Source organism: Canis lupus, chromosome 11 (genome assembly GCF_003254725.2).
Source record: "Canis lupus dingo isolate Sandy chromosome 11, ASM325472v2, whole genome shotgun sequence".
Classification (NCBI taxonomy): domain Eukaryota; kingdom Metazoa; phylum Chordata; class Mammalia; order Carnivora; family Canidae; genus Canis; species Canis lupus.
This window is the reverse complement of record NC_064253.1, coordinates 5965437-5983402: the sequence shown is the minus strand read 5'-3', so window position 1 is coordinate 5983402 and position 17966 is coordinate 5965437. Positions and strand designations below refer to the sequence as shown.

General features: G+C 42.4%; 1 protein-coding gene across 1 annotated transcript; it reads right to left on the bottom strand.

The window, feature by feature from the left end:
- Window positions 1–3118: 3118 nt before the first annotated feature.
- ARL14EPL (ADP ribosylation factor like GTPase 14 effector protein like) lies at window positions 3119–14912 on the bottom strand. The gene is made up of 3 exons (XM_025446780.3): window positions 14817–14912; window positions 12594–12733; window positions 3119–8240 (listed from the first exon to the last, which is right to left on the bottom strand). The coding sequence occupies exons 1-3, from the start codon at window positions 14910–14912 to the stop codon at window positions 8018–8020; spliced, it is 459 nt and encodes a 152-aa protein (XP_025302565.1). The 3' UTR covers window positions 3119–8017.
- Between the last annotated feature and the right edge of the window lie 3054 nt (window positions 14913–17966).

The following is a 17966-nucleotide window of genomic DNA, read 5'->3' as shown; positions in this document are numbered from 1 at the left end:
TGTGATACTTTCAAACAGAAAAAGGTCATTAGGCTTTAAAAAAGCTAATAAATCCAAATAAAGTATGGATCTCAGTTAATAGTAATGTATCAGTATTGGTTTATTAATTGTAACAAATATGCCATATTCATCTGATATCTGTTATTTAAAAAACACAGTCCTACCCCATGAGGAACTTACGAACTAAGGTGAAATTAAAAAAAAAAAAAAAAAAGACAATGCAAAGTAGACAAGAGCGCCATGGTTGATGTGAACACGGGTCACTGTGGATGCTCTGAATCCACCATGGTATTCATGGTACCATAATAGCCACCCTTTATCAAGCTATGCTTACTGTGTGTGCCCAGCATAGTTTTAAGTGCTTTACAAGCATTATTTCATTGTACCTCACAACAGTTCTATGCGCAGGTCCACTTGCAAGGATAAGGAAACTAACAAAGAGAATTTGCATAACTTTCCCACGGTCATTCAGTGGTGGTGGTAGGTAGAGCCAGGACCTGAATGCCATGTGCTAACTCAAGACTTGACTTTTCACCACTGTCCTGCTGAGAGTTCCAGAAAGGCTGAAGGTAACAAGGAGCATGATCTTCAAGAGAGCTCACAGACAGAAACTTTGTGATGAATGCATAACAACAGAAGAGGCTAAGAAGGAAGAGTCAGAGAGGAATGCGGTAGAATCAAGAGTTGAGATGGCTTCAAGAACCAGAGTGTGGCCATCAGCATTAAATACCAAGAGGAGGTCAAGCAAAAAAAATGATATAAAGGACCTCGGGCTTGGGACGCCTGGGTGTCTCCATCAGTTGAGTGTCTGACTCTTGGTTTTAGCTCAGGTCATGATCTCAGGGTCGTGGGATCTGCTCTGCATCAGGCTCTATGTTCAGAAGGGGGTCTGCTTGGGATTCTCTCCATCTCTCTTGCCTTGTGCCCCTCTCCCTGTTCACGCTGTCTCTCTGAAATAAATAAATCTTTTTTTTAAAGGTCCTTGGGCTTTAACTATAGTGGTGTTCTTGGGGATCTTGGCAAGGGAAGTTTGGGGTGCATGGAGGTTGGGGGGAGCCAATGCCAAACACAGTGAGTTGACAATGAAGAAATACGTGACAGATATGGATATACAGAGGGCACCCAGCTGGCTCAGTCAATAAAGCATGGATCTCTTGATCTCAGAATTGTGAGTTCAAGCCCCAGGTTGAGGGTAGAGTTTATGAAAGAAAGAAAAGAAGAAAAGAAAAGAAAAGAAAAAAGAAAAAAGGAAAGGAAAGGAAAGGAAAGAAAGAAAAGAAAAGAAAAGAAAAGAAAAGAAAAAGAGAAAGAAAGAGAGATACATTGAGTGCTGAGCATTATTTCTAGAACTCAGCAACAAACGTCTACCCAAAGAGAGATCATTTTCTACAGTTGGTTTTGCTTTGTTTTTCTAAAAATGGAGAGACCAGAGCATGGGTAGTGGGTGTTGAGCTGACCCACCTAGCTTCTCTTCCACTCAGTTTTGCAACAGCATCTAATTTTATGACTATTCCTCTTCTCCCACTCCATGCTGTCTTGTTGGGATTGCCAGTCTGGGGCGCAGGTTCTGACCCACCTTAGGACCACTCAATACTGTCACCAGGGACTTTAGAACTTGATTGACACTAGGATAAAAATGGTTAGAGTTGATTCACCCCAACAATGAGGAGGAGTCCAGCCCATGGTTAAAAACCTCTTATGAGTTTTCAGCGTGACCATGTGGAAGCTTTCCCTGGCAGGCCTCAGGGAAGAAAGTTGCCTGTCCCACACCAGTTGGGTGCACAGCCAGGGCACTGAGTCTGAGGGGGAGTTGTGGTCAAGGACTAAGCCCCTTTGGCTCATGCTCTTGGCACACTTGCATTTCTGGCCAGGTGCCTCCATTCCTTGGTCCCTTTCTCTGAGGCTTTGGGCACAGATCTTCTTCAGTTACTTCTACTCCTTATTGGGAGGAGGAAGGAATCTGAAAGACACCTTTCTCCACTCTGACTTGGTAGCCATTACTCTTCCATGTCTAGACCTTACCCACCTTGTCTCCCCCAACACAAGGGGCATAAAGTTTTATGCAGGAGCCTTCCGTTCAGGGCTCCCTCGGCAGTGTTTGCACAGATCTACCTGAACCTTGCCCAGGAGGAACATGGAACAGAGGGAGTCCTGCTCTGTCTGGTATTAGTCTCCCTCTTATTCCACTGCAGTGCCTAAAGACTTGAGTCTTCTTCTTTGGCTCTATTTGTTGCTTTAAGCAGCTACTATGTCAACCTGACCACTCAGCTCTCCCCCAAATCAGCGGAGATCCTGACCACTGGTCCTGAAGGCCACGGTCTATAATGCAATACTACCCATCCCCAGAGAGCTGCCCTGGCACCTGTTCTTCTCAAAGCCAGTTCTTGTGCATTTCCTTACACATGATGGGCCCTTTTTTGGCTTCAGTTAGCCAGAGCTCTTTGTAGTTGCAAAACCCTAGCTGTCTTGAATGTATCTATAGGCTGATCATGAAAAGCCAACAAAGAAACTAAAAAAAAAAAAAAGTCCATATCAGTCCACATAACTAACTGGGTATCTTCAACACAGACAGCTTGAGAAAGAGACATAATGGGAGTTATACATTTTATCTGAAATATTTTCTCAACTATATTTCAGCCAAATGTATCATTTTCAGTTATCGTCCTGAAGCAAAAAACAAAGTACCAAGATAAAGATATATTTACCATACCTAAGGGTCTGTCATAAATTTGGAAATGTTAAACTAAAATGTTGAATTAAACCTTGAGGGAAAAAACCCCAAATCTATTTCAGTAACAGTCTTGGTTTTGTTCTCTGTGTAAAACTTCAAATGCCCAAGAGTGGCCAGCAGAGGGAGCCAAAACCAAGCATGTAACTTTTTCTCCACAAACCTTTTAAGAAAATGGGTTATTAAAAACTGCAAAATGTAAATGAACCTCATCTTCTCAAAATATATGCAAAAATCACAGAAATCATATAACTTAATGCTATTCTGCTGCCAAGTGCTGTATAGAAAATTTTAAAGCTGGAGGAGATTCTGAATCTCAAGTAGTTCTAAAAAGAAGCATCCCCACCTCTACCCCCCAACCTCCCTTCCTCTCTCTCTCCCTTCCACCTCTGGGACTTGCTTGCAATAACTCCTAAAAAGTAGGTAATTTGTATTTTATTTCAGTTGGCACATTCTGAGCTGTATAACAACTGTTTCTCATTTGTCACTGCTGGGAGCGTACTGGTTCATATTGGAAATAGGTTAGTTGAGAAGCCAGAGAGCCTCTAACTCAGACCTCTTAAATCAGGCCTTAGGTATACCTCAGGAAAGAAAAGGAACACGTTTCTTTTTTTATTTTTTTATTTTTTTTAAGGAACACGTTTCTGATGAAGGTTGGTTGAAAAAGAAAGTGCTCCAAGTATAAATATCTCTCCATTTTCTAAGTGGTTTTGGATGTTTTGTTTATAAACAAGATAATCCAACTTTGCCCAACGTAAGAGAGGGAAAGGGATTTATTGAAAGGATACTGGTTTGTACTATCCTTTTAGTGGTTTAGAGTTAAAATGTGGGGGAGGGGTGCCTAGGTGGCTCAGTAGTTGAGCATCTGCATTTGGCTCAGGTCGTGATTCTGGGGTCCTGGGATGGAGGCCTGCATCAGGTCACCAAAGGGAGCCTGCTTCTCCCTCTGCTTATGCCTCTACCTCTCAATCTGTGTCTCCCATTATTAAATAAATAAAAATCTTTTTTTTTAAACTGTGGGGGAGATATTTTCTGCATATAAATAATAAGAGTTAATTTTGTGAGAATTAAGTTTCAAAATTTGAAAATTTAATTAAAGATGGATTTTAAAAAACAAACCCTTCAGGCACAAATGACTTTACCTACAATTTCCAACAAATATTTAAGGAAGAAGAATGTCATCTGAAACAAAGTCTTCCAGAGAAGAAAAAAGAGATAGCTGTTCCCCCTCCTTTTGGGAAGCTAGCATTACCTGTATATCAAAACCTAAACAAGGGACTTCCACTTCCAATAAAGATGGGGTGGATATATTTTTTCTATTTCTCTCAGTAAATACAGCTAAAAAGGCTAGACATTATAAATAAAACAAGCATAAAACTCTGAAACATGGAGAGAGGCTGGCAGATGGATAAGGACCTGACAGAAGGCATGACACAGTGGGAATTGGAGTGCGTTCTCTTTTTACTTAATATCACCTATGATTTTTTTTCTTTCTTACCCGCTCTATCCCTAGCACCTAATAAAGTGTCTGGCAAGTAAGAAGTGCTTAGTAAATTAACGGATGAATAAATGAATGAGGGATCACTAAGTGGTGGATTGATTAAGCATGCACGACTGTTGAAAGCAGTGTTGGAGAAAAAAAAAATTAAACTCAGTCCCTGGGGGCACCTGGGTGGCTCAGTGAGTCAAATGTCTGCCTTTGGCTCAGGTCATGATCACAGGGTCCTGGGCTCCCTTTGCCCCTCACCTCCCTCGTGCTTTCTCTCACTCTTTCTCAAATAAATAAAATATTTAAATAAAAATAAACTCAGCCCCTGATCTCTGAATTTATTATATATGCCCTAAACATTGGCCAACTTAAGAACACACAATCATACAAAGTGAGGGCGGATATCTGCTCAAACTACAAAGTCTAAACAAAAATCAACACTTCGTAGACATGTCATTTCCTTTCTACAGTACCATGGAAAAAAGGAAGAATTTTAGGCAATCTGTGAAGATGAAAAAGAATATTCCAAATACAGGATTAAAATAGAGATTCTAAAAAAGAAACAGTATAAAACTGCTTGGCTACATCATAACTAGAGACCATTCTCCTGAATAACCTGAAAACTGACTTCTGCTGTTGTAGACACCATGAAGAAGGAAGGAAAAGAAATAAGATACAATGATTTTCTTGGGTGCCTGGGTGGCTCAGTTGGTTAAGCATCTGCCTTCAGCTCAGGTCATCATCTTGGGGTCCTGGGATTGAGCCCTGCATCGGGCTTCCTGCTCACAAAGGAGTCTGCTTCTCCCTCTACCACTGCTCCTCCCCACCAACTCATGCTCTCTTTCTCTCTCTCTCTCCCCACCCCCCAAAAGATAAAATTGGAAAAAAAAATATAAGGATTTTCTTCTCATTATTTCATACAAGAATATGAGGTAATCTAAAGCACTCAATGCCTAGCACATACTAAGAATCAATAAATCCTAGGCAATCAAGAAATCCACACATCAAATGACACCTGCTTGCAGGGCTGCTTTACTGAACAACTGTAGGTGGTGCTGTTGACAGTGCCGTCTGTGCGAAAGGCACCCTCTGGCCGCACAGCACATATCCTAGATGGCTAAACACTGCAGACCTGCTCAAATATATGTTTCAGTTTTCAAGGCATTACAAAATGACAACCTGATACCTACAATTTCTATACATATACATGAAGGCACACCACCAGCATTAAGAGAGAGCCAAGCAGCAAAAGGAATATCCTGTTCTACTGATAATTTCCTTGGTTAATGTCATCAGACAGTTCGGCTATACTCCTTGTTAATCTGAATTCAGTTCAAATCACTAGAGAGCTTTGTTCATTTTGTGACAAAATTAGACACTTGCCAAATAAGTATCTGACAATTCACATAAATTTATTTTTGCAATGATCATTTAGTGCAAGGACCTTTTAAAAATGCATAGAATTGGCAATAGATCAAGATGAAATAATGTGATTTCTAAAAAAGCACTCCATCAAATGTTCTGGCTGGGTTTCCATAAAAGCAGTATGAGGTGTTTGCATAGTAATCATGCTGTCTTTTACTTTTAGTTTTTGCTTAACTCAGAAAACTCACCAACATAATTTCCCAACACACTTTTTAAACCGGTCCATTTTAGGGATACCTGGGTGGCTCAGTGGTTGAGCATCTGCCTTAGCTCAGGTCACGCTCCAGGGGTCCTGGGATCGAGTCCCTCAACAGGCTTCCCACAGGGAGCCTGCTTCTCTCTCTGCCTGTGTCTCTGCCTCTCTCTCTCTGTCATGAATAAATGAATAAAATCTTAAAAAAAAAAGGTCCATTTTAAATCAGATTATCTCATCTAATGTTTAAGACATAAATGATGACAAGAGACAAAAGGGAAAGATACTTGAAGGTTAATTTGCCTAAGATTATTTTGTTTTTAACATGAAAATAGGACAGCTAGTGATAAGGCAGTGTTTTTCAAACTTATCTGGTCATGAGACTTACCTGGATGACTGAATGGATGACAAGCATGGATTTCCAGGCCTCATCCCCAGAGGTTCTGATTCCTGAAGTTTGGGATGGGGTCATTCTTAAAAGCAGTTAAAGAAGCTTTACTATCAGGCAAATCAGGGAAATACTTGGCGTCAGGGAAACAACACTGACCTAGTCATGGAGTTCAAAATACAGGCTACCAGCTCTTCTGTGTGTCCTTAGCTGACTCATTTTATCTCACTGGGGCTAAATCCTCAGTTGTATAAAACACAGGATGAGTTTTAGTCTATAATCCCCTGGAAGACAGGAGCCAGCTGGGCTGTGCTCACAGCCCAGTACCCTGTGCCTTGCCTGATGCCTGGCACACAAGAACCTCTCGATTATTATCTGCTGACTACTTCACTAGCTAGACAACATGCGAGATTCCTTTTCAAATTTAAAATTACATGCTTCTAAAAATAAATAAGCCATAACAGTGCACTTGGTCAGCCATTTATAAAACAATAGTTATTCTCAAAACAAAACAAAATATAAACCAAAAGAAGCACCCACTCCTTTTGACTGGCACGGTGTTGGTGAGCATTTCAGAGGATCATGCTCGTGCAGCTTGATCTCTGCCTTCTTCGCAGGACATGATGGTTCAAGGTAGTGAACTGGATGCACCTGGCTCACAAAAGTAAGAAGAGGCTCAGTGAAAGTGATTTGAAACTGGAAAACCCAGGAAATTATGTGGAAGACAGAGTAAGTTTTCCTGCTACACATACAGGAAAATGCTGTGACTATAGCATGGCTTTTAGGATTTTTGTTGTTTTAGTCCCAAAATATCCTGTCAAGTAACAAGTCAAGAATTATTAGGAACTTTCCCTGGCACATGTGGATTGTGCAGAGATGAATGCTTTTGGAACTGACAAAGAGGGGTACCTGGCTTAGTCAGTGGAGCATGCAAATCTTGATCTCAGGATTATGAGTTCAAGCCTTGTGTTGGGTCTAGAGATTACTTAAAAATAAAAATCTTACAAAAAAACAAAAAACAAATCCAAAGAAGCCTTAATTCAAATTTCTGTATACCTCCTACGATGTATCGGAATTGAGAAAAATCACATCACATGTCAAATCAACTGCATATCAACATGAGCTAACATGCAATTCACTTTTACGTAATAACTTGTTTCCTCCCTTTGGAAAAAAATTTTGAAAATACTGATCCTGAAATGGAAAAAAAAAGTAAACCACTAGCTTTTAGGACATTCAAGTCCAGCTATATAAGTACAAATTCTTCATAAAAATATTGACAAGTGTTACCAAATTCAATTTTACTGTTATCAAAACATTAATAAAAAATAAGACTATGGGGTATACAGTGCAAAATCACAAGGCATGGGGGTTGGGGGTCTTTTATAACTGAAAGAGCAATTCTGGCTTGGAACTGGTGGTGGTAGGTAAGGTTGTAAGGGTAACTGGGTCTTATTAATTTATGATTTTGTGTGCTATGTAAGAAAAGCTCTCAGCTGCGGAATTCTGAACATCTTAAAACTACATTGTCTCAGGCAGTGAAGAGTAAAGAGATTTTCATCTTGAGAGCAGAGATAGAGGTGTCGTTGAGGTGACGCTGTCAGCCTCTGGTTACAAAGTGAAGCCGTCTGAGAAGACACGGTGAGAAGGCCCCAGAGTGAGTGCCCATTCTACACTGTTCTGTAGCTGCAGAGAAGAGGAGTCTTCCGTATACCTTCCCAACATTTCCCCACGCCCTAAAATCCAGGTTGGCTTGGCTGTAGAGAAGAACCAAAGCAGCCGGTGCAACAGCTCCTAGTCAGGAACGGGGTAGGGCAGCGAGCTGACCACCTCCCCGGCTTCGGTGACAATGGCATCGTACACCCACCGTCGGTTACAGCGGCACTCGGGCCCACACTTGTTGGAATTGCACTTGGGGCAAGGGTAGAAGCAGCCCAGACAGTTCTTCTCCAGGCAGTCACACAGATCAGCGTCATTACACATCAGCCTGCCACTTCTGTCGTACTTCTTCCTGACTCTGCCAGGAAAACAGATGACAGGACCAGTTTCCTCAGCATGGAAAAAAAAGAACCAGCATGCAGCAAACCTCGTAAGTACGATCCCTTAATTCCTAGGAAAGAGCACCCCAAGGATGACCCAGGCACGCTTCAGAATAGTCTCTCACGGGATCCCTGGGTGGCGCAGCGGTTTGGCGCCTGCCTTTGGCCCAGGGCGCGATCCTGGAGACCCGGGATCGAATCCCACGTCGGGCTCCCGGTGCATGGAGCCTGCTTCTCCCTCTGCCTGTGTCTCTGCCTCTCTCTCTCTCTCTCTCTCTCTGTGACTATCATAAATAAAAAAAATAAAAATAAAAAAAATAAAAAGAATAGTCTCTCGCAGCGGTGCCCCGTCGAAATTCTACCAATTTCTAACAGGGCCAGGCTAGTCCCCGACAGTACCCTTCGTTCTTCCAGCGTGCCGGGGAGAGTAATATTGCACCAAAGCAGGTTATAAAGACCAGCTGGATAGAAGCTTCTTCCTACAAATGCCCTGCCCCCAACTTGTCTTTAAGACTATAAGCATTCCTGGGACGCCTGGGGGGCTCAGCGGTTGAGCATGTGCCTTTGGCTCAGGGTGTGATCTCAGGATCTGGGATCGAGTCCCACTGAGGCGGGAGTCCCTCCTTGCAGGAGGCCTGCTTCTCCCTCTGCCTCTCTTTCTCTCTCTCTCTCCTATCTCTCATGAATAAATAAATAAAACCTTAAAAAAAAAAAAAGACTATAAGCATTCCTGATAAGAACTTTCCCTGATAAATTACACTTTTTTCTTTCTACAAACAAGCACTCTGGTGAATATGATTCTGTTTTTTAATGACTTAAGATAAATGTTAGAACTGTCTCTGTTCCATCAACGGGAAAACACACACACACACCCCTCCTCTGTTAACAGTCTCCAGGGGCCCCTGCCTCTGTTCCTTTCTGGTTCTGCCCATTACCCAGGGCGGAGGGAGAAAGCAGGTGACCGAGGTGGGACCCCTGGTAAGCGCTGTGCGCGGGCAGGAAGCTCCTTGCTAGAGGCTCATCAGGGGCTGCACCCCAGCTTTGGGTTCCCACCCTTCCTCTGCCAGCCCCACCATCGTCCAGGAGGCGAAAGCATTCACAAGAATTTTACCAGCCTCTCAAATACAGGTTCTTTTGAAATAAACCCTTTCAAAATTGAGCTGCTTGAAAGCCTTAGTGTAAGAAAAGTGTCTCAGGACAGCCTATATCCATTATTAAGAATTGGAAATTAAGGGCAGCCCAGGTGGCTCAGCGGTTTAGCGCCGCCTGCAGCCCAGGGAGTGATCCTGGAGACCCTGGATCGAGTCCCGCATCGGGCTCCCTGCATGGGGCCTGCTTCTCCCTCTGCCTGTGTCTCTGCTTCTCTCTCTCTCTCTAAATGAATAAATAAATAAAATCTTAAAAAAAAAAAAAAAGAATTGGAAATTAAAAAAAAAAAAAAAAAGGCTGGCCCTCAGCTCGTGTGGTAAGATTAGGAGACTTCTCCACCCTTTGTCCTGAAGCAGACACAGTAATGCTCTCCCCTCTCCTTCCCTCCTTCCTTCTCCTAACAAAGCAGGGATCCCTAACAGAGGATCGCTATGGAGACCCGCTGCCTGACGCCTCATGTTCTCCCTTCCACAGGAATACCTTCCACTGAAGAGTGATATTTAAAGCACTTCATCCGTGGCAGGAGGGCTTCCCACCCCCTGCTACGCCCACCAGGAGATTCAGATGTCAGCACACCAGGGATTTAAAATCCATTATGGAAATCGGGGAGTGGGTGGTCATGAAGCCACCGGAGAGCCGATATGGGACCTTGTCCTGGTCCCTTTGCCTCAACCCAAATTATTCCCTCACCTTAATTCAGATACCAACAGGCAAATTTTATAATTTCCTGCCCACCTGATGCTATCTTCTATAAAATTCTGAATTATCATACACACACAAGCGTGCAAAACATACATGCACAAATAAAAAAGACGAAGCAAACCTCCACATGCCCACTGCCCAACCTGATAAAGGGTCTAACAGCGTTGACATCCTCTTCATGCCCTGCCCACTGCATCCCTCAACCCCACCTTCTAAGAGGAACCACAGCTTGCTGTTATAAAAATCATGTCATAATCATGTTACAAAAATCAGGTTACAAAAATCAAGTCTCTGTCTGGCTCAGTTGGTAGAGCATGCAACTCTTGATCTCGGAGTCCTGGCACTTGGAATCGTGAGTTCAAGCCCCGTGTTGGGTGGGGAAAAAATCATCTCCCTGTTTCGGTTACATGTGTATGAATCCCCAAGCACATTGCATTTCCCTATGTCGTGATTTGCAACTTACTCATGATGGTACATCTAGCTGTTATTCAAATATTTTCACTTCTATGTGCATTCCACTGTATAACTTGTATATTCCACTGAGAATATACAAGTTTCTCATCTTTTCCATTATGGATGGGCATTTTGACTATTACTATCTTTTTTTTTAAGATTTTTTAAAATTTATTTATTCATGAGAGACACACACAGAGAGAGGCAGAAACACAGGCAGCGGGAGAAGCAGGCTTCATGCAGGGAGCCCGATGTGGGTCTCGATCCCAGGTCTCTAGGATCACGCCCTGGGCTGAAGGCAGGCGCTAAACCGCTGAGCCACCCAGGGATCCCCAACTATTGCTATCTTATTTTCTTTATTGTTATAGCAATGCTATGAAATTTTTGAACATGTCCCCTGTTGTACATGTATAAGAGTTTTTCTAGGATATATAAGCAAAAGTGAAGATGTTAGGTCATAAGGTATATAGGTGATACTAAAATTTTTTAAAGAGTGGTTGCACCATATTAGACTAAGTTCATGACCAATAGCTTCATCAACATTGACATTATCAGACTAAGTACTGCCTCTCTGGGGAAGTGGGGCACTGCCCTGTACTACACTGATGTGATTCCATATCCTTTTTTTTTTTTTAAAGATTACTTATTTATTTATTCATAGAGACACACAGAGAGAGAGAGGCAGAGACACAGGCAGAGGGAGAAGCAGGCTCCATGCAGGGAGCCTGACGTGGGACTGGATCCAGGGTCTCCAGGATCACGCCCTAGGCTGCAGGTGGCGCCAAACCGCTGCACCACTGGGGCTGCCCTGTGATTCCATATCCTGAATGTTTCTTAACCTTTTCTTCTACAAAATGCCTGTTCGTTGATTGGTTCATTTTTCTCTTTGGATGTTTAACCTTTTCTTATTGACTTGTATATATTTTGGATACATAATCTTTCAAATTATAAATAGCTTCTCCTATCTTGTGGTTTGTCTTTCATTATTTTTCAGGTGTCTTTTAATGGACATAAATTCTTAATTTTGATATAGTCAAATTCATCAATCTTTTTCTTTAGGGTTTGCTTATACTTATGATGTGCTAATAATTGATGTCGGAAACAAAGCAGAAAAAATTATTAAATTTTTTTACTATCTACAGCCCACTGACAAGTCCTTGAAATAGGCAGAGTGACAGTCCTCTGGGAACTCAGCAGCCTTGATGTTGATTCTTGGCTAAGGGCAAAAGGCAATCTTAGCCCAACCCCCAGGACCCTGTGAGTCTACTTTAACATATAACAATTCCTTTTGAAACTTCCTTTATCTCTACCCACCAAGATCCATGTTGGCAGTCATCCCCAAGCATATGACCCACTGACATACATCTGCATGGACTCATGACTGAAGGTTTACTAAACAGTAATAAATGACCTTTCCCAACAATAGCTAGGGCCCTCAGGATCCTGGAAACCTTGTTTCCAAAATACCTGGGAGGCTAACACTATCCATAACCCCCTTCCAACATGAAAGTGCATAATGTGCCGTTCCTCATGACCCCAGTGAAGCTCTTTCTGCTCCCGGGTCCTATCCCTGTGCTTTAATAAAACCACCTTTTTGTACCAAAGATGTCTCAAGATTTCTTTCTTAGCCATTGGCTCTGAACCGTATCATCTTTCCTATATCAGCAATCATTGCACTTATGATATATCCTTGCATATTTGATACCTGAATTCATTCCCACGATTATATTATTTCTCCTTCTGGTGATACATCTTTCTTACTTTTCATCATCTTTCTTACTGAAGCTATTACTCTAATCCAAGGGCTTCTTGAAAAAAATTGATTCCTTCCTTCTTCTTTAAAAAAAATTGATTCCTAGTTTGGGATTATTGCCTATTTCTTGAAGTTACTAACTTCCAAACACATTGGGTGATACTGTACTTTAGAAAAGATATTTTTAAAACATAAAAAAGAGGCAACCTCTCCTTTGCCAAAACTCATGTATTTTATAATCCCACAAATCAAATGTAAGAAATCATGATCTTACTTGTATTTTACAGAAAAATACTCATTCATCTTTGACATCCGAGCTTTCTTTTTCTGCTGCCTTGTTTCAGGATTGAAGTCTGCTACCTGTGGGCCCGGGTTTTGAAACGCCAAGCATTTTAACTGCCGCTCTATCTGTTGCTATGAAACAAATAACATATATTGGTAGTAAGAACTGGATAATTTTGTTTTATGTTGTATCAAAATAAACCTTCTGTAACTTTTGCCATAATGTCATGAAAGTACAGATGTTTTACTTAGAGAAATAAACAGCTTAATTTCATCACATTTCAAAAGATGTTGTAAATTTCCTCAAAGCAGGGGATTCTGAATAAAGAAATCCATAGTATAAAACTCATATAATATAAATAAAGGAGTGTGTCTGGGTGGCTCCGTCAGTTGAGCTTCTAACTCCTGATCTCAGCTTGGGTCTTTTTTTTTTTTTTTTTTTAAGATTTATGTATTTATTTTAAAGGAAGGGGAGGGGCAGACAGAGATGGAGAGATAGTCTTAAGCAGACTCCCTGCTGAGGACAGAGCTCAATCTCACTATCTTGAGATCCCAAACCGAGCCAAAATCAAGAGTCAGATGCTTAATCATCTGTACCACCCAGGTGCCTCTCAGCTTGGGTCTTGATCTCAGGGTTGTGAATTCAAGCCCCACATTGGGCTCCACACTGGGCATGGAGCCTACTTTAATAAATAAGTAATAAAATAAATAAACAAATAAATAAATTAAATTTATAAATATAAATAGCTATATATATATGTATATATTATGTATATGTATTATGTATGTGTGTGTGTATTGCTGTTGTTGTTGTTCTGCTTAGTTGTTTTATATATATATAAACCAAGCAGGAACAAAATTTCTTTTGTACTTGCAAAATACCCGGTGGCTTCTCAAATCTGGTGGGGATGAAAGTCAGAATTAGCGTTTTATGGAGGACAAAAACAAGGGAGTAAAGTCCTGCAGTTGTTGGCTTGAGAAACCCAGGTGGAGCGTCTGAAGCACCTCAAACCACAGTGAGAACCCCAGGTGCACACGGCCCCTCCCCCTGAATTCCATGTTCTCGAAGAGGTTTCAAAACAGTCATTACTTGGGTGTGTGGACTCCATCAGGGCTTTGAGGCAGTATGAAGCCTGAAAGATCCGCTCTCAGTGAAAGCCACACTTGAAAAAGAAAATTTTCCTAGAATGGCTTTCTAGAGTGTTAGTGGAAATTTTCAAAAGAAACGGTCCATTTACAATTGGAAGGGAAACCAAGCCTAATGGAGACAAGCAACAAAGATGCTTTGATAAATCCTGATACCTTATTTCAAAAATGTAGCACATATGTCATGAGGAAAGGGCATGCCCTGCTCAAGGATTTTAGGAGAGAAGCATCTGAATGGCCCCCAAACACACAGGCTGATGGACATACAGATGAAATATTTTACCTGGAAACAAAAGGGGATGTTGTACAAACCAGTGTACAAACCAGTGACAGAGTCGCGGCCTGATCGGCAGTCCATTGAGCTTGATACTAGTCCAGGCTGCCTAAGATAACATACACACGTTTCTTGACATTTTCATCGCGGTGTGTGTATGTATGGGTTTGCTTTACAAACTTAACCTCATGAAACAACTCGGTGATTAGGTATGGCCATGAAAAAATGCAACTCCATACCATCGATTACCATTCTCCGTTGCATAGCAAGAGTCTGGGGACAGAGACCTGAGGGCAAGGCCAGCTGTGTCCAGGTCTTGGCGCTGCCCCTCGGTAGTGGCATGCCTCCAGCCAGCTCCCACTTCTCTGAACCTCAGAGTCTCCTTTCTGCAAAATGGGCTAACAGGAGCATCTTGTTTGTGAGAAGGATTTGGTGAATTAATATATACAAAGTTTTAGAATTATGACCAGCACATAATAGGGAAGAAAAAAAAACAAAGGTTTTTAAAATACTCTTCTTCAAGGGCAGGATTTTATTGCACAGAACACTGGGCTATAAATCAAGAGAGGTAAGTGGCGGGGGGGTGGAGGAGGGGGGGCACATGTGAAATGGGACCAGCCCCGCAGGGACCAGAGTGGAAAGTGTAAGGGGAAGGTCCCATTCATAGAGAAGCAGAGAACCTTCCTGTGAAATCCTGACTGGACCCACCTTCCACCCAAGTCCACGCTCACCTCAGAGATCTCCAAATTGAGACCTCTCCAAATACCATGAAACCCTAATATCCATTTGCCATACCAGTTGCTTCTGTCCAATGTGACAGTTTTTCTCAGGAGGACTTTGACTTGTGTGTCCCTCGTGAGTGGAATTGTTTTTGTCTGATTGGTCATTCATTTCTGATCACTGAAAAAATAATTGGGGAGATAAAGTGGAATACATTAATATCATACATCCTCTCTGGGTGTCCCCACCTGGGTGGCTCAGTGGTTGAGCATCAGCTTTGAGCTCAGGTCAGGTGCTGGGGTCCTGGGATTGAGTCCTGCATCAGGCTCCCTGTGGGGAGTCTCTGCCTGTGTCTCTGCCTCTCTTTCGTGTCTCTCATGAGTAAATAAATAAAATCTTTAAAAAATATATATCATACATCCCCAGTAACTTAGTCCTGTGACTTTCTTCCCTACATTTTTCTTTCTTTCAAAGCCAGGTTTCCTGAAAAAGCCATCCAGCTTCCTCACCTTTTTTTTTTTTTTTTTACCTCTCACGCTAAGACCAAGCATCTGCGCCCCACCCTCACCCCACCAACTCCCAGATCCCTTGACTTGACTGACACTCTTCTCCTCTGGGTGTTTCATGAGCAAATCAAACATACCTTTTACAGTTCTCAGCATCACAGACCTCGCTGGAGCAGGCAATGCTAAGACCTTCTCCTCTTTAAGACAAGGATGAATTCTTAGACCCTCATTCTTCCCGGGTTATACTTAGGCCCTTGAAAAAAAGGAAGACATGAATGCCCTATATCCCCAGTAACACTGTGAAAATCTCATCCACTCCTGTGGTTCCAGTGTCACCTCTTTGCAGTGCAGAGAGTCCCCCAGGGTGCCTCTAAAATCCCTGACCTCCTCAGTCAGGTTTTCTGACAAATTTCTAGTACAACTGGGGATAAGGAGAAGGCATCAGTGTTCCAGAAAACTTGGCTGCTGACATACCTCTAATTTACTTCAAAATACTTATTGTATACATGGGGCACTGTTTTGTGTGTGTGTGTGTGTGTGTGTGTGTGTGTGTGTGTGTGTGTGTGACTCTGGTGAAGCTAACACATGATGCTAATCGCAAATGCACAGCCCAGGCTGCTCTGCAGTGTTGTCTCAGAGAGGACCAAGCTCTGAAGGGGGCTTCCACAGTCCTGCTGCTTTTCTTCTCCCTCATCCACTGCTGGGGCTGTCTTCAGGGCACTCTTTTCTTTTCTTTTTAAATTTTATTTGAATTCAATTTGCCAATATATAGTATAATACCCACTGCTCATCTCATCATGTGCCCTCCTTAATGATGGGCATTAAGCAGGGCATTGTTTCCACCAAAGGAGGCAGGGTTGAGTCACCAGGTGGCCTGGGGTTGGCACACCACCTGCCCTCCAGCTGGGCATTCCACCTCTGTACTCCCAGGTCTGGGTCACTAGACCTTGGCTGCCCACTCTTCTGTATCCTGCTCTCCAGTTTCCAGGATTAGGTTAAGAAGTTAATTTTTCTTTCCTACCATTGTTAACAGTGATCTTCCTTTTCACTCTCTGTCGGCTGGAATCTACCCTAAAGATGGGGTAGTAGTATTAATAGTCCTTACCCTTGACTGAGACAGCCTTAACGTTCCTGTCAGCTTGACAAAACCCAAGACCAGGCTTATTCCTGACTCTTGGCCCTGACCTCGTTTTCCTTAGAGCTTTTACTTGGGTAAACTCATTACTGTAAGCTCTTTCTCTGTCCTATTGAGATATAAATCTTCTCGGAGCTTCTTGCCAGTTGTACAACCCAGGAACATCTTGCCCAGAGACGAGGAGGCAGCCCTATGAGACGTAATCAGCCAGAAAGATGGCGCCTGCGTTTGCCAGTCTCTGGGGGAGGGAAAAGCCCAACTTGCTAATTGGTGGGTGCCAATTAGCAAACACAGGTGCCTTCATCACAGAGAAAAACACTTGCAAACTCGGGAATAATTCCATGTGCTCGACACTTCCCATGGACCAACCTCCCGCCCGTCCCCTAGTCTTTTCCTTCTGCCTTTTGTCTCACACTGGATTCACACCAAGTCCTGGGTTCCCTCTCCTATCACCACAGCCTTGGATAAAGTCTCCTTTGCCTTGTTTAACTTCACTCCGGAGCAATTTTTACTTTGATAACCTCTCATGCATTTTCACATCTGATCAGCCAAACGTTCTTGTGGAGCATTTCCCACTTTGATGATAAAATCACAGGGAGCGGTTTTAAGAATTATAAAGTCCTTGTTGAAAGAGGACCTCAAACTCTCTTGGGTGTTATACTATATGTTGGCAAATTGAATTTAAATAAAATATAAAAAAAAAAACCTCACTCCATTGTGACCTCAGTGTGTACGTCCTCATTGATTGAACCCTTCTTTCCAGCTTATCTCTAAACTCAGGCCAAAGACCCTACAGGCAAAATGTGCCCTGACGTAAACAAAAGTCTCCCCTCAAGCCATCAGGACTGAGTCGAGCCAGCAAGACTCCGTGACTGACCCCATGACAATGATACACCTGACCTCTATTGCCCACCTGCACTTACCCACCGATCTTGGCCTCACATTTTCCTTGCATAAACCTAGAAGTATTTCTAACAGTTTAGAGATGGCCTTTGAGATGTTAGTCTGCTGTCTTCCCAAGTTTGGCCTCGCTGAAATAAATTCCTTTCTCATTTGGCCACCACCCATCTCTCTGCCTTTGGACTTTGTCAGTGGATAGTGGCCGAACCTGGTCTGTTTGGGACCCCCGGAACCAGGGGCCCTTGCACCCCAAGGCCCCAGTTACCCTGTCAAATTCAAGGTCTCCTGGGGTTATAATTTGTAGAGAAGAATCTCGGTAGTCTATACAGTTAATGAGTCCTGCAACTATGGGAAAAGATAGGCTAGGGAAAGTAGGTATAATTTTCTGTATCCAGTCTTACCATCTGATCCTAAAACCTTTGCCTGTATCTTCTTCCCACCCTCAATCCATCCAAACCACTGCAGTTATGTTAATATTACTAAATTAGATATTTCTTTATTTCAGGGGGTAGGGGTCCAGTAACTAGGTATATGGATGAAAAGGCCATGTGATGTAAGGAGCACTGGGTGTTACACTGATGAATCACTGGGTTCAGTGAGTTACTGAACCCTACCTCTGAAACAAATGATACACTGTATGTTAATTAATTGAATTTAAATTCAAATAATATATTTCTTTATCCT

Excerpts from the sequence above, each read along its gene's own strand:
- ARL14EPL (XM_025446780.3), bottom strand. The coding sequence starts at position 14,912 with ATGAATGACCAATCAGACAAAAACAATTCCACTCACGAGGGACACACA. Across the intron at positions 12,734-14,816 it reads ACATTGGACAGAAGCAACTG|CAACAGATAGAGCGGCAGTT; the intron begins GTATGGCAAATG and ends TTTGTTTCATAG. Across the intron at positions 8,241-12,593 it reads TATTTTTCTGTAAAATACAA|AGTCAGGAAGAAGTACGACA; the intron begins GTAAGATCATGA and ends TTTTCCTGGCAG.